General features: G+C 38.3%; 1 protein-coding gene across 1 annotated transcript in view; it reads right to left on the bottom strand.

Annotated features, from left to right (window-relative positions):
• The window catches only part of LOC150103716 (cubilin-like), a 280,379-nt gene that overhangs the window by 26,013 nt on the left and 236,921 nt on the right, over positions 1 to 17,445 (bottom strand). The window contains exons 9-14 of the mRNA XM_090397061.1: positions 14,177 to 14,422; positions 12,473 to 12,844; positions 10,744 to 11,139; positions 10,235 to 10,624; positions 7,251 to 7,625; positions 1,801 to 1,920 (exon numbers count right to left, since the gene is read on the bottom strand). Of these exons, the coding sequence (XP_090253187.1) occupies positions 1,801 to 1,920; positions 7,251 to 7,625; positions 10,235 to 10,624; positions 10,744 to 11,139; positions 12,473 to 12,844; positions 14,177 to 14,422 (1,899 nt within the window). The remainder of the gene's footprint in view (positions 1 to 1,800; positions 1,921 to 7,250; positions 7,626 to 10,234; positions 10,625 to 10,743; positions 11,140 to 12,472; positions 12,845 to 14,176; positions 14,423 to 17,445) is intronic.

Genomic DNA, 17,445 nt, shown 5'->3' with positions numbered 1-17,445 from the left:
ACACTTTTGCCTTATCAGATAAAAGAAAAGAGAAATGAGTGGCTTTGAAACAAATATATATATATTTAAATTTTAATAATTTTTATTTATATTTACGTTTTCAGAGTTATAACGTCGTGTGTAGCTCAGTTTCGCAGTCCCTGGCGCTAAACTGCCCGAAGACAGACTTAAGTTCAAGTCTAGTCACCGACTAGCGGAACTTTTTATACTGGTTCTGACTTCGATCGGTTTCAGAGTTAGTCGATGTCTCGCACGGACAAGTGGGTTTTTCGTCCCTTAAACTTAAGAAAATCGACCTTAGAAGCAACATAAATTCAGATATTAAAAAAATATATAAATTGTGTTAGGGTTAGGGATCTCGAGATGGCGGCAGTTATTGTAGCTGTCTCTTCACTGCGGCCTGCTTTAATTAGTGATAGCCTTCGGCCAGGTATCTCTGATTGGGTGCCAGTGGAGATTGAACTGCCCACTCAGTTTCCAAAAGTCAGATAGGGCTAAAACGGTCTTGCGTACTCTCGACGGGAATAAAAGGCGTTAGCTGATTTTTTTTTTTTTTTTAGTTACATACAAAATCATCCCTAAAAGGATAAGGCAATGATTTGTATTTAACTTATCAGGAGAGTTATTGTTACGCAATCGTATCATGTGATGCGTGGCATAATTTCTGAAACATTACATAAAAGAGCAATTGAAAGAACAGCGAGATATTACGCCCTTGGATTGGAAAAGCCCGAGTCCGATTCTCACTGCAACGAGGAATCTTTATATGGGCTTTTCCAATTTAAGGTGGCCGATCTCATACGGATTATAGCAGGATTTTTCCTCCAGAAGCTCGGGTTTTTCAACCCACATACAGGCAAATGAGCCATAAGAACACACGCAATTTACACACTAAAATGTTGTTTTTGGTGGTGGTGGGTAATAGATGGCGTTTTGTGTAGTTTGAGAATTAAGTGGTGGAGACGGTGAGTTGGGTGTGGTTGGGGGAGTAGGGGACGTAGTGAGATGTGTGTGTAGTGGCGTAGAGTGCCCTCCCACGATGACTCCTTGGACCCCTTGGAGGGTCGTGTAATAATAGCATTTATCACAATTCTAAATGATATCCTCGAAGAAGCTACTTGGGTTGTTTTTCGACGATTTACTATTGCTTAATCGTATCGCATGATACATTTCCAGGGTGTCTCATGCATTAATCGTTTCTGTAGAGTATCAAAAGTCCAGAGTATTCTTGAGGAGTGTGTAGGTGGAGAGCGTTCTCTGGAAGGGCATTTAACAAAGAAGGAACGTAGTAGCATCTTAGCTGAGCCATATGTTATTACTGTAGCATCGGTAAAAGTATTGTTTTGTGTGTTGACGAATGCCTTAATTTGGTGCTGTGTAGTCTTTGTAGTAAGGCCATAATATTACAGTTGTTATAAAGGTACGAAGTTACCTTTTACATAAATATCAAATCGTGTAGAAAAAACCGCCTCTTGTAGCACACCATAGCATGTTTCTGTTAGCGCACTACTTACTCACGCGCAATGACTTCCTGAGAGGCTCTACCAAGTAATTAACCTGCCGTCGATTCCTTCTGATGTTAGTTTCTAGTTAGTATGACGTGCGATCTACTGTTTGATCAAAAGCTTTAGTTAAGTCTAGTTAATAATAACTAACAAGAATAATAAATTCAGATGCCATCTAATGACTGTAATTATCGTTTTTATTTATTTGTGTGTGTCGTATTATTATAAATAAGCACATGTAATACAAATTTCGTTTATTTATAAATCCAGTATTAATTGTTTCATTATTGCTTACTGAGTTTTTCTTCTACAGTGCACAGCGTTTGTCGAATATTCAGTTGAAATCCTGGCCGAACGGTTGCTCCATCTGACCGGAAGTGGAAAGTTAATTCGTCTGCTTCGAACGTGATATTTCCTGAAAGACAACGCACTCTATTAGGCATCTCCGGGATGTACGAAAAGGGGTTATTATACTTTCATAACTGTTAGTGGCGTGTTAACAGGCAAGTAAGATTGCAGAACCGCACACATTTATGCCCTTCAGGGGAGACGACTGTAATTTAACCAGCATTTATGTGCATGTTTAATTGACATAATTTATTTAAAAGCGCGTATTTACATCCTGCATGTTTATTTATGGACCTAATTACTTGCTCCATTCAAATATTGAGTAATAATAATAATAATATAAATTATTAGAAGTAATACGATTCGTTTAGTGCAGGGGTTCTCAACCTTTTCCAGTGGCGTGCCACTATATTTAATTCAGGATATTAGATGTACCAGTAAGCAAATTTATTCTGGAAAAGCATGATTTGGTCCCAGGGTCAAAATAACCATTTCTCTACAATACTAGTGATTTATTTATTTATTTTATTCAGATATTTATTGGAGAAACAGATACTCTTTGAATCTATTCAATGGATTGTTCTGTAAAACGTGCAATTTTTAAAAATTAAAATAATAATGAGTGAATACGTAAACAAATTTTAAGAAACACATGTTCCTGATAATGGGACTCCAGTTCTCAAATAAACTTACAATCAGTAGAAGCTATAAATGTAAAATATTTAAAATTACAGAACTCGCATTCTTGTTTCAGTGTGAAGGTTGTGCTTGTTTAGTTAAACACAGCTTTTTAATGTTTGGTTTCAATTGACTTAATCTGAGTCTTAAATCGGGTTCAATATTCAACTTATTCCTGTACTTGTTTTTGATATAAATGAGAGAAGAAAACCCACATTCACAAAAGTAAGTAGTTGAAAACACCAACAGAAATTTTACAGCTTTTTCTGAGATCACATTGGATATTCATTTTTTCTTGCCCACCAGAAGTCTGTTAAATCCATCCTCTTGATCGTTTGTCTGAGGCTTCCGTCGCAGGAGAGCTCGATCAGTTCATCTTTCTTGGAAGGTGTCATCAATCCAAAATTCTAAAGCCAGGTTTTCAGGAAAGTATTCCTTGAAATCTATGATTAGACTCCCAAGATGCTTCTTTATATTCACTGCCAGTTCACTATGAAGAAGAATTTCATTCTCAGTTAAGAAAACATCCAACAACGGAAAAGAACACTTGTTTCCAGTTCGATATCTTTAATGATGAAACCAAGTTTTTACCTAAGAGCCGCAGTTTTATCCTGTACCAAGAATAAGGAAGTACGCGCACACTGCAAGCTCGTGTTCAGCTGGTTGAGGTGGCAAAATAAATCTGTCAGGTAAGCCAACCGGGCAAGTCACAGTTCATCAGTGAAATAATTGAAGTCTGAGTCTGAGGATTTGTCAGAGAGAAAAACCTGCACTTCCGAACGAACTTCAGACAGGCAGGCGGCTCAATACATTTCCTCTCGACAGCCACCTAACTTCGGTGTGAAGTAAAAGAGAATCATGTTCAGCACCCATTTCATTGCACAAAATGGAAAATAGTCGTGAATTCATAGCTCTGGACTTCACGAAGTTAACAATTCTCACACTGTCATTCAAAACTGTCTTCAGAGCAACAGGCATATTTCTTGCGGCTAAAGCCTCACGATGAATTACGATGTACAAATTTTGCTCGTGGAGCTACTTCTTTAATTTTTGCAACAACGCCACTGTGTTTCCCAACCATTGCACGTGCTCCATCGGAACAAACACCAACCATTTATTCCATTCTATATCATTCGTTTTCATTAATTGGTCTAATTTTGAAAATATTTCACTTGAGGTTGTTCGAGCAGGCAGTGGTTCACAAAACAAGAACTCTTCCTTCACTGTTTTCTCATCTATAAATCTTATATACGTAAGACTAATTGTATGGAAAACTATTTACTAGCCTGAACTTTTGCTATTAACTGCTCCTTAACATTCGAAGACAAATCTGAAATTCTTCGTGATACGGTGTCATTGGATAACGAAATCATTTCAAGTTGGTTTGCTGCATTCCCCCCCCCCCAAATTCTTCTAACCCTATCTGTAGCTGCTGGACTGACTTCATAAGATGCCTTCGTGTTAAATCCTGAAAATGAGGATATTTGTTTTTCCTTGCTGGCAAATCGGACAGTTTTCTCTGGAAATATTCCAAAGGTTTGTGTTTTAAATCGCCATGCTTGGATTCAAAATGACGTTTAGGAAGGGAAGGCTTCGTCGAATGTTTTGATGGCGTTTCATAACAGATCACAGACTTGGGAAAAGGTGCGGTTTCTTCTCCAGTATACGTGAAGCCATACGATAAATAACTAAGATTGTATTTACGTTGTGCTGTACGGGTTTTTTGTTGCATTCTTGTACGATGATGTCCTCCGTCGGTTGGTTAGGATTCGAAGTAGTGGCTCCTGGCAGAGAAGAATCGTTTCCCCCGTTTGCACTCATTTCTCCCTTCGATCTTTTCGAGGACCCGCTCGTTAACCACTTATTCATGTTCCGGTTTCTATCCTCTGGCACAAACTACATATAAAGATGACAATCTCACAAATAAAATCTCACATTCAAAGACAATAACCTAACACCACTACTTTCTTAACTGTAACTGCGACTCGCAGCTAAACAAACGACAAACTGTTTCCCGATCAAATATATATTCGAATATATTTGATCGGGATATTTTCTGTCATTGTCATTTGATTAATAGTTATTAAATTCAAATTGAACTTCCGTATTAATGATAATGTAAAATCTGATTGTCTTCATTTAGTGGCGTGAAATATTTTAAGTAGAACTGTTAAATATTTGTGCAGACATTTTTAATTCTCAACTCGTAAAAAAAATGTTCATTTACCCTTTTATTTTATACTCTGTTTTCGTACCACCCGGCAGTGGCTCACGTACCACCAGTGGTACGCGTACCATAGGTTGAGAATCTCTGGTTTAGTGCTATGCTGAAATGCATGCCGAATTGCACTCTGGGAGTGAAATCATATTCGCCGTTGAATTTCTATGGGATTAATTACGAGTGACCACACGAGGCTCAAATGTGGAATATGACTTGGTTAACTTATTTTAAGAATCAGTTTTGTAAGCCTTTTAATATTACTTAATTAAAATAAATGTTAATTCCATGTTTTCTTAAATAAATATTATTTTATTAAATAATAATATTTTTAGTTAGCACATTGAAAAATTACATTTTCATGATTGTAGCGCCTTCTACTCCTTAAGTGCTCTTTAGTGAATACGGGAGTGTCTAACCCGAGCCATATGTGAATAGAGAAATGCCATAAGAACAGGCAGGCTTTAGGAGAGATAGAGGAACTAGAGACCAAATAGCAAACACGATATGGATTATGGAAAGAACACGAGAATTTCAGAAATATTCATCTGTTTTTATTGATTATAAGAAAGCTTTTGATTATGTAGATCACAACAGGCTGTGGATTGTAATGAGATCAATGAGAATACCTGAACATCTAATTCTCTTCAAAACAGAGCTGTATGACAAACGACAAGCTTCAGTAAAAACAATCTTTGGAGAAACAGACAGTGTTCGTGTGGAAAAAGGGATGTGGCAGGGTTGTATACACTGTCGCCCTACCTTTTTTAATATTTATAGTGAATATATTATGAGAATGGCTGATTTAGACAGAGATTCAGCTGGAATTAAGATCGGTGGCAAGAAAATAAATAATTTAAGATATGCAGATGATACAACCCTCATAACAGAAACTAAAGAAGATCTGGAGCAGTTGATTCTATTGGTTAAGACGGAACATAACAAAGCCGAGCTTAATTTAAACATCAGCGAACAAAAATGATAGCTTCTGGCAATTTAAAGGAATTTATAAAAAAGGGAGATAAAATACAAATCGTTGGAAGTTATGATTTACTGGGGTCCAGAATCAGAAATGATGGGAAATGTGAAGATGAAATTAAAAGAACGATGGTCATTGGGAAAAAAAAGCGATGTTAAACCTGACAAAAATCGAACATACCTACGATAAATAGGCCTACACGTTCGAAAGCCTGTGGTCTGCGTCCCTTTATCCAGAGCTGATCGTAAAGCACGTTTATATGATGTTGCATCCGTAAAAAGTGGACAACACACCAATGGGCTGATGTACTCGTTACAGATGAGAGGCGTTTTAGTCTTTCCTCTGATTCTAGACGACACTTGATCTGGCGCGGAAGTGGTACTGCTCGCCATCACGAGAATGTTCTTGAAAGGGGTAGAAACAGCAGTGCTTGGGTCATGGTGTGGCCACGCATTATGCTTAATGAACGCACCGGGCTACAAGTGCTGGAAAAAGGGATTGACTGGTGAACGATATTGCAACGGCGATCTTCAACGTCATGTTCGACTGTTCGGTGGTGCTGTAGGCGAAGAATTCTTTTTTTTATGGATGACAATGCCACACCGCATTGAGGCACGAGCAACGGAGATGCTTCTGGAGACAGAGGATATTAATCAAATCGAGTAACCAGCATGCTCTCCCAGATCTCAACCCCAATGAACACATTTCGGAAAAAATAGGGAGATGCATTGCTTCTGGAAATTCTCCTCCAGAAAACAAACAAGGCCTGGTCTTTGCCCTGAAGGAGGAGTGGGCCAGTTTGCCTCAAGAACTCCCCAATCATTTGGTGCTAAGTATGGTACGGCGTTATGAGAGCTGCATCACAGTTCAATGTGGACATATCGAACTGTGATGTCCACATGGAAATGTCTCTCCCCATTGTTTTCTGTAAGCGCTGTACATTAATTCCTTACTACGTGCGTAGGAAATTTGTAAGTTTTGCCAAAAACGTATTGCAATTTAATGTGTACGAAATTTATAACACTTTTTGTGTAATATAATTTATTAATATGCTGGCAATAAATTTATGTCCGCATTTGGCTATAGTCGTGAACATTTTTTCATATACAGGTAAGCATGTAGTTCGTCTTAGCTTTTGGACAGTCTGTATGCCGACATTATTATTGATGTTTTTTTTTCACAGAACATCTCTCTCTCTCTCTCTCTCTCTCTCTCTCTCTCTCTCACCCTTTAAAAGTTTTCATTGCAATTTGCTTTAATGGCGTCATACATGTCACTTCTCTCATGACAGTGGTTACAAGATGATATTCTCTTAATCGCTGTTGTCTTACACATTCGATACATTCTTCCTCTTTTGACCCTAATTTGGGTTTCAATGGACAGCGTCAATGCCTGCCCTTTTTGGAAAAATGATAGATCGGGAAGAATGCAAGGACTGGTGTTAGGCACTCCGTACCTAACACCAGTGAAAAAAAAAAAAAAAAAAAAAAAGGAAAAAAAAGATAAATATTCTCGTACTTACTTTTCACATTGGGAGGAAAAATTCCGCACAGTTTGTCGCCGCCTATTTGCAAATAATCGTACTGGCAGTTCTCGCTCGTCTCGAGGTCAAAGGTGAGAAAGGTCACTTCCAGCTGACACACTGCTGGGTTCGACTTTCGAACGGTGTACACGCAGCTCAGGTTCGGGTCGTACTGGCTCGGATAGTTGACGCTCCGAATCGCGAACGTCTGCTTGTCGAACTGCGCGTCGCACGGCTTGAGGGTGATCGCCGGGGACAGAGTGGTCGGACTGTCGCAGTCCGCTTGAGTGACCTGAATGGCGAATCCAGGACGCGATGTTCCAGAGTCGGTCACAAAATTAAAAATCTTCTCGTAGTCGTTGAATAAGTAAACTCCTGCAGAGAAAGCGGAACAAAAATAAAAATAAGGGGCTTGATTCCGTGCATCTGAAATGTGGTCAGATTTCTATCATCACACTTAGATTATATTTTTTATTTGAAAAAAAAAAAAATGAAGTAAAAGTTTAATTTTGAAGGCCCCTCTGCGACTTCTTGAAAGGTTTTCACGCATTTTGGTTCCTTTGTCGTCTTATGTCCCTTTAAACTTAAACCTAACATAGCAGGAAATACTTTAACTTTTGGTAGCACAAAAGTACGCAGACACGATGCACTAGTGGTGAGCACCGTCTGGTGGATTCCATGAAAAACACTAAACAGTGATGCCAAGGTCATTCTGTCGTACCTCAGTATGCTCAAGCGCAAAACTTCTTCTCTCTGGTTTTATATTCGACACCGTGGAAGGCTTCCCTCTCAAACAAAAGGACAAACACCGCGTCGTTCTTGTAACTGAACCAGGGAGATGTAACCCCGATGCCACAGGGGCGTCCTCGTATCAGAGGAATACCTCGCTTAACGCGATTAATTAAATCATCAATTAATGCGCGATGAGCGAAATCGCGTTAAGCGATACAATAAACAATAGAAATAATTTTAATTCATCCATCAGTCAGCATAAATTTTGGGAAAAAATACAGTATAATCTATATTAGAGGATAAAATCATCGAAGTTAATAAAAATCAATTGCTTACATTTTTATTTAATGTCTAAACATTTGATTGAGTTACTTTGTTTTTACAAAAAAAAAAAAAAGTAAAGATGTTTGAATCGTGCTCGACGTTTTCATCTTGTCATGCAATTTGCGATCGCTTTATAATGATTTCGGCAGACTTCGAAGCTTCGTTCCATATCAAGATCACCATCAAACACAATTTCCTTACCATGGTCAATGTGATTGAAAACTAGCTCAAGTTCTTTTGCAGTTAGCTTCTTAGTCGTAACATTCTTTTCTTGTTCGCACCCCTTCTCGTCTTCATATGCACGCTGTTCTAGTTGAAGGAGATCATTCTGGCTTAACTGTTCTGAATGGGAATCGAGCAAGTTTTAGATGTTGGACTTTAAACTCAAGCCTAACATAGGCTTGAGTTTAAAGCCTATGCATTGCCTCCTAATAAAATGGTAAAAATAAAAATAAAAGACGATCTTTAAATACTTCATATCCTGGTTGAGATGCTTCAGTTTTAGCTAGGAAAGTTTTTGTTGGCATACGCTTCCAAAAGAGACCAGTTTCGTCGACGTTGAATATTTGCCGATCGTCATAATCACCCTCCTAAATTATCCTTTGTAATTCTTCGGGAAATTAGGCCACAGAATCTTTATCACCAATAGCAGATTCCCCGGTTATTCTTACGTTATGCAATCTAGTTCGATTTTTAAAACGGCCAAACCATCCTAAACTCGCAGTAAAGTTTTCATATGCCTCATGAAATTTGGTCTCTTTCAATGAGGTAAAAATATTTGAGAGCTTTTGCCTGAATATTCCCTGTACTAAGAGGTATTCTTTTTTGGTTATAATCCTCGATCCAGAGTGATAGAAGACGCTCCATTCCGATCATTAAATGGCTTCTATTTCGGGTGATCTGCATGCTTAAAGAAGAAGTAGCAACTTTTCCTTGTTCTTTATATTCTTTGCTTTTATTTAATATAGTCCAAACTGTAGACTCGCTGCATCCCAGATCTCACACAGACATTGTATTATTAGCTCCACCTTCATGTCTCTTAATGACTTCCATCTTTTCCGCTCGCTGTAGATTGGCGTCAAAAAATTTCGCATAACGTAAAAAAATCGGGTTAACTGATTAATCACTCACTTAAAGTGGGAAATAGTATCATGTCACTCAATCGCGCTAACTGATTATTGCGCATATTGAATTCGCGTTAAGCGAGGTTTTCCTGTATTTGTAAAAAAAAGTAATACTAAGAAGGTTCCACGACTTCTTTCAAATGCTCTTCGAGTAGAATGATTTTCATAAAACTGTCCCCTTAAGTATTCAAACTATTTCTACCTACTTTTTTGCATTTACAATTATGAGTAAGACAATGATTGATGACTTAGAATTTCACTCGTAGATGGCGCTCTTTTTTTTTTTTTTTTTCTTTTGTTTTAGCGAAAATTTACATTATGTCAGTAATATAAATTATTTGAAGCGTGATAATTTCCCATTAGACCTGACTTCGATAACGATTCATCCCAAGGTAGCTTTCTTAATGATACAGAAATATAAATTATTAAAACAAAAGAAAAAAAAAACCTACTTATAAACGGGCTGTGGCTTCCGAAGGAGAGAAAATCCTTCATCCTCATATATAAAGAAACAAAGTCGAACATATAAGATAATTCCACGCTTTATATATACTTTATTTATCCCCACCCCACCCCACTCGGGATGATTTTACATTTTTAATCCTAATTATAAAAAATGCACAATATCTTTCGAACCGATCGATAGATGTCGCTATTGTTTTTACATCAATAAATTTTCTTTAATGTTCTAAATGTTCAGTTTATCGGAAATTTAGCATAAGACTTGACGAAGAAGTAATTACTTAAAAGAAATAAGGCTTCAGTTCGCTCGAACTTAAAAGAAGGTCATCATAGCGTACTCACGGGTGACGTTGTTCATGGTCCCGCACAGCTTCTCCTCGTTGATCATCAAGAAATCGTATTCGCAGTTGCTGCTCGACTCCACATCAAAAGTGACGAAATTCAGTTCAAGCTTGCAGATGTTGTCGCCTGACCTCCGTATGATGAACTTGCAGTTGAGTTCGTCGTCGTAATCCTCTGGGAACCCCGGACTTTGGATGAGGAACATTTGCCCCCGGAATTCCTGATCGCAAGGCTTCGTGGTGGTCGAAGTGGGAAGGAGAGAAGTCGTCGGAGGGGTGGTCGGGGAGAGACATTCGCGTTGCGTTATTTGCACCTGGAAACCCCTGTCGGTGATCGAAGAGTCGGACAGGAACTTGATCACAGTTCGATCATCGACGAACGTAAAACTGCCTGTCGGAGGAGAAAATGCGAAGATCGTCGCAGTAAAAGAAAATCATTCTTTCGGAAACGCAAAAATAAATAAATAAAGAAAGAAAGAAGGAATGAACGATGGAAGAAGGTTTGCTTACGTTTCGCTCCTCTTGAGCTTCTCCCGCAGAACTTGTGTCCGCCGACCTCCAGATAGTCGTACTGACAGGCGTCCCCTGCTTGCACGTGCAGCTCCCTCATGACCACTTCGAATTCGCACACCCTCGAGGTGGCCCTCAGGATGACGTAGCTGCAGTTCAAGTTGTTCGCGTAATTGTCGGGGAAATTTGGACTCGTGATGGTGATGTTGGATCCCGAGAGCGTTTCCTGGCAGCGGGGAGTTGGGGTGGGGGTGGTGGGTGCGACCGTGGTCGGTGCTGCCACAGTGGATGGGCATTCCTGTTGACGGACCAAGATTTTGAATCCTTTCTCGGTGACGGAGTTGTCCGATGAAAAGACTAAACTGATTTCCTTTCTTCCACCAAGCTGGTAGGACTCTGAAAGAGAGAAGAATAAAGTCGGAAGTATGAACAACCGTTTTTTTTATACACTTATAGGAGTAAATGGATTTTTTAAAAAATCGGATTAACGTGTTTTGTTATTCATCATTTCACGCTTATTACAAAGCAGAACAATAAAAAGATGATCCGTAGTAATTATAGTGAGTGAGAGAGAGAGAGAGAGAGAGAGAGAGAGAGAGAGAGAGAGAGAGAGAGAGCATTTATTAATAATGCACAACTTTTTTCCTGAAATCAACAATCGAAACCAATGACGCAACTATATTCGAATTACTGGGAGAGCCACGCGATTTATGCAATGATTGGAACTTATTTAAATTCTCCATCACTTCAGGCATTTTTAAAGTTTCAAAGGAAATAATATTTACCTACTTGAAGTAACATTGCATATATATTTATTATTGTTTCGTTTATTGAATACTACAGATTATTCCTTTGTGATCATTAATAGTATTCCATTCGTACGGAAGATGGCGCCACAACCTTAACTACTTAAGCGAACTGAAGTGACAAACAGTAAGTTTATGATTGGATCGAAGTTTTGACTTTTTTACAGCCCTGGAAATTTAAAATATGCTCATCAGTTCATTATTTTGCATGCAGATTTATTTATTTTTTGACATCAATAGGTCTTCGCTTATTCCAGATTTCAAAAAAACTTTTTTTTTCCATTTCTAGCCGAAAGGAAAAAAAAAAAAACATTTTTGATCATTACGGAGAGATCTGTACTATTGAGACATTCCTGTTTTGATTCACTTTTTTTTTTTTTTTTTGATCAACGTGTAATCTCGTATTTATAGCAGTTCAGGACCATGAAAACAGTGGACATTTGCTCCCACTCTATGAGATCGACGAGCAGCATTAACAATGGTAAAAATGAGAGAAGATACCCAATAGAAAAAAAAAAGCGATGATGATCGCAAAAGGCCTTTTTCAAGTCCATAAAGGTGAGATAGAACGGCCAAGAATGCGACCATCAGATACACTTTTCGTGATTCTTCGATTTTCATTCAAGCTTCTATAAAATGCATTTAGCTTTACCACTGTGATCCGCGCATGCCACGAGTCTTGCTCGTGCGAATGTGATCGATTATTGCCAGACTTGTAATACTGCATTCGCAGCAATTATTTGAGCAAGACATTGTTCAATATATCCATCTGTGTTTGCTACGTTAATAGCTTTTTTCTGTGTTTGGTTATAATTTGTTTGCTACGTTAATAGCTTTGGGTATAAATAAAGAGAACAATACGATATTTCTGGTAATTTCAGCTTAAAAATTCATGTCATATTAAAGATAATTTCGTTACTTACGAACTGTTCCGCTGTCCATTTTCCCACAGAATCGTTGGTCTTCCACCAACAAATAGTCGTTCTCGCAAACAACCCCTTCTTGCACGCGAAATTCCACAAAATTCAGTTCTATACTGCAGATGGCGCTGCTGCGAGGAATGATAATGTACTCGCAAAGTAAGTCGTTTGGGTAATTGTCGGGAAAGTTGAAGCTTGTAATCTCGAACTCAGGGTCCTCGAATACCTGATTACAATCCACTGGAGGCGTCGAGGGGGCGAGAGTAGAAAGGGGGCATTTCTTCTGCGACATTTTTAGAAAGAAGCCGGTTCTGGTGGTGGACGCGTCCGAGTGGAAGCGAAGGATTTTCTCTGCACTCTGGAAACCGAAACGTCCTGTTAAAAGATATTTAAATACGCATGAGAAATGTTATACAGCACGTGCCGATGATAAACACCATCAACATTTTCTTTATAATTTCAAAGATGCTCTCAGTTCTATTATTTCAGCTAGAATTGAGCTTATAAGTAGTTCATAACTTTTGCTGTACAATATATTAGTACCGTGGGTGACTAAGATTTTTTTAAATTTAATTTAATTTATTTTTTATACATAACGGAGAACCCTGATCTAAAGACCAAAGAGGACTTTTTCAGCCACTTCAGGCCTCCAAATATAAGACCTGTCGATTGGAGGCCACTTAGGCATTGAGCCAACTGGAGATTGCCAGCCAAGTTATCTATTGAGTTCACAACATCTACTGAGATTATTCCCAAAATGTAGCAGTACGCTGCAATATTTTGTGTTGTTTTCATTATGACAATTAAACAAATAGTAAAATACAATCGCCAACTCCTTTTATTCTTATAGTGGGTCGTTTTGTCCCATCTAACTTTCGGAGCTGGCCACAAACTGTCACTAATTATAAGCGGCATCCAGTGAAGAGATGGAGACAAGTGCCGCCATCTCATAGTCCCTAACCTTAATACATTATGTTATTTGTCTGAAACAGTAGGAGTTCTACAGTCAAATGTCTTGAGTTTACCGAACGAAAAGTAATTTCACGGGAGAAAAAACTCGATTGCCTAAACCCGAGTTCAACTGACTCGGGAATCGTTTGAAGGAAGGGTTAGAAGAAAGTTCCTCTAGTCGGCGACTAGATTCGAACTTAGAACTGCTTCCTTCTGCATCCTAGCGCTATTCATGCAAACGCCACTTTCTCAGGACTACACAGGCCTGTGTTGCAATATTTTATATAGTTTTAATTATGATAATAAACTGTTACATTTTATACAGAACTCTTTTAAAATATTGAAAGACCAAAATCAGTCACTTCAATTTTATACTGTTCAAAATGGTTTGAAGAATGCTGCTTGAAATAATTAATTAGACTGTGACTACTTTTTTAGTACTTCTGCAGTGTCTTTAATTCGTCTATCTATTTCGGTCTTCTAATGAAATATCCTTTTCTGAGAATGCGTACTTTAAGTAGTACTTTAAATGGTGATTTTCCCACCATTAGCCTGTGTGAAACATATTTTGATCAAACATTTCGTTAAAATATTTAAGGATCTTACGTCACTTAAAGGATCAAATTCGGTCAGTTGTGTGTGGGTGTGTTTCCCGAGTGTGAGAACCGAACTTATTTAGAGCAAAATCTCATTGAAACAAAGTCGATGCGCACAACTAATTAATGGTATTAAAAAAAAAAAAGATGAAATACGTACTAACAGAATCTGCTTCTAAAACTCCGCACAGATTTTCTCCGTCCACAGAGAGGTAATCATTTTCGCAACCTGAACTCTCCTCCACGTCGAAACTCCCCACCTTCAATTCGAGTTCACATATATCTTCCCCCTGGCGGCGAATGGTGTAAACGCAATCCAAGTTGTTGACGTAATCGGAAGGGTAGTTGTGGCTTTGCAAGAAGAACTCCTCTTGGGCAAACGTGTGGTCGCACTGAACCGGAGATGCTGTGGGAGAGAAAGAACGTTACAGTTTCTGCTGCGAAATATTGGCATGATAATAAACATTTGCGCTTGTGTTTTTATAAAATTTGCTTTAACGATGTTCCCTCCAGTATCGATGTGATCATCACCAGGATGATTTTCATTAGGAAAAGAAAAGAAAATTCCTTGTGGAGGGAAGCTTAGATTCCACTGGTTTAAGTCAGCGTTTCCCAAACTTTTCCTACGACGGAACACTTTACAAATCCTGAAATTTCCACAGAACAATTTGGTTATTTTGTAATGTATTAATTAATAATTAATTGTTAATTCAGGTCATTTTTATTATTAATTAATAATTGATCATTAATTATTAATTAAACATAAATTAAACATAAACATCATTGAATTAATTTGTGCTGATTTTCATTGACATATCCTATTCTGATCACCAAAAATTTATAATATAAGTACTTACGAGTGAATGCAGACTTTCTCTCCTGTGTGCTGATATTGGATTAGTTTTCCCCTCCTTTTGTATATCCTGGAGATCGCTTTGTAGGTTGGTGGTGGATGATGACTCACTATCTGTTGCGTCACAAACACCTTCAATAAGAGATTTCTTAATACCAAAATTAAACAAAGTCTCTTGTCTCTTATTCATATTAAGATTTAAATCTGTATTCCTATTACTTTTAAAAAATCACGGCACTCCAGTTTCAGAACATGTGAACTTACACACTGCAATACGAACTTGCGAAGAAAGTATATTCAGTATTAATAGATTTGAGAACCGGATACAGACTACCTTGATCTTCAATTTCAGTGGAAAAATTTTCTTTATACTTTCTTGCTGATTGGTCACTGACATTTGCAACACAGATGTTATTTCGTTCAGTTTTGAGAACAGAGGATACGCCGCCCATTGTTGTAATCCACTTGCAGGCAATTTTTATGACTGGTCATAAACAGCGGCATTCCTTTTCCCAAATGTTGAAAGGTTAGGATGTGTGAAAATTAACGATAATTCATGAATATTTCTTCGTTTTAAAATACACGGCTTAGTCACTAATATTTGCTACACAGATGTTAATAAACGTTCTGGGTCTGAGGTTTTCGACATATTCACGAATATTATTTTCCTCAGAATATTTCCACTATAAAATATTTATTCATGAAAAATGCTTAGAAAACTAAAGTGACAAATTCCAGGAGAACTTCTCGCGGAACAGAGTTTGGGAAACCCTGGTTTAAGTGATCTGACTGTTTAGTATTGAGATAGTCTTCATATTCGAACAAAGATACTTCACACAGCGCATACGGAATTCTTCCATCGTTCTGGTTAGCACCAATGACTAGAACCAGCTTCTGATTATATTCTCTGATATAATCAGAAGATGGTTGAGTACGCGCGTCACAGCTCTTCGCAAGAAAAATCGTGTGGCATGGCCCCATCGCACGAGAAGGAAGAGGTCACATTCAGCAAGAAATGGAACTCGCTTTACTCTTATAATTATTTGAATGTAAATGAGTATATAAATACACACAGACGGACATATATGGCTTCAATTTCTTTTGCATGACAAACGACGCTAGCCAAAGACTAGATTAAAAAAAAAAAAAATTCAAAGACCTACTGTCACCTTCGGTCATGAGATTGCTTGCAGTGGTCCTTAACTGTAAAGATTAGTTGCCGTACCAAAAAGAAATATACAGATGAAAACTGTTTTCTTAACGAAAATACCTGCGAAAGAAGAAAAACTCATTTTCCTTACAGGATAACGAATCCGAGTTAGCCTAACTTGGATGCTCTATCTTGCAAAAGCGTTTCAGTCCAGGAGGGTGCGTACTGGATGGTTCAGGAATCTCGAAGGCTTAAAAGGTTCGTTTCTGAACTCGTTGTACATGGGATTCTCAGAGATTTGGTGTTATTGGGTTCATATCAACATACGGCTTTGATAGGTTGAATGTATTGCATCGAATCCAACAACAACCATTGCTTCAGCGCGAATGTTGTTTGCATCGCATCTGTCATTTTCTCGAGTCCTGAGCTGGTTGTCTTTGTTTACGAAGGAAATCCTAGAGAGAAACTCACTTGCTTGTATCTTCTACTGAATAAGTTGGATTCAACTGAAAGAGCCAAGCGAAACTTCCTGCGGTAATAATGGTAGTGATGATGTGAGTAGGGGGGGGGATATCTTCAATGAATCAGCAGCCGAAGTGCTCTCGAAATGTTCATACCTTGTTACTAACTTCCTTTTGATGCCCCGAAATGATGTCATTCGCCAACATCACTCGGTACCATACAGCAAATAAAAAGCATTTCGAAGCAATTTATTGAAGGGAAGAAACGAGATTTAACCAATATTTTTCTCTAGAATTTCCTTCGTAAACAGGGGGTGCTTAAGGGTCAAAGCTGTATAACTGAGAAGAGACCTCCACATAGCCTTTAAAGGAATGCGGAGAACCGACCAAGGCTTCTGACCTAATGTCCAATCTTCACCTTCTCGTAGTGCACCCTGTTGGGTATCTACCTGGATACTGAACGAACGAGGATGGGCTGGCAATTTGGGATTTAGCCGAACAAATTGTATTCGTATTGGTTAAACCAAAATAAAAAATGATGGTATAACATGACAAAATTTCATGCCGGCTGGGGCGTCGCCCGGTTAAACAAGGCCCCCGTTGTTTTCTCCAGGGAACCAGTGCGAACAGCGAAAAGCCAGCTACTGGAACAAATCTGAAAACAAACCCCAACTCAACATCACCAGAGTTAAAGATCGGTACTATCAACGTAAGAAGACTGAATGGCAAAGAAATGGAGCTAGCTGAGGAATTAGATAAGTACCAGATCGACATAATAGGGGTGACCGAAACAAAAAAGACCAAAACTGGTGAGATCTTTCTGAGCAATAAATACAAAATGTTATATTCAGGCAATGACAATCAAGGAAAATAAGGAGTAGCCATAGTATTCAATACAAAATATGAGGCTAATCTTCTTGAATGGCAGTCAGTCTCAAGTAGAGTAACGTGGGCAAATATGAGAA

The sequence above is a fragment of the Typopeltis vanoorti genome, chromosome 8 (genome assembly GCF_054136105.1).
Source record: "Typopeltis vanoorti isolate ZY-2024b chromosome 8, IOZ_Tvanoo_1.0, whole genome shotgun sequence".
Taxonomy (NCBI): Eukaryota; Metazoa; Arthropoda; class Arachnida; order Uropygi; family Thelyphonidae; genus Typopeltis; species Typopeltis vanoorti.
This window is presented reverse-complemented; position numbering and strand designations above follow the sequence as displayed.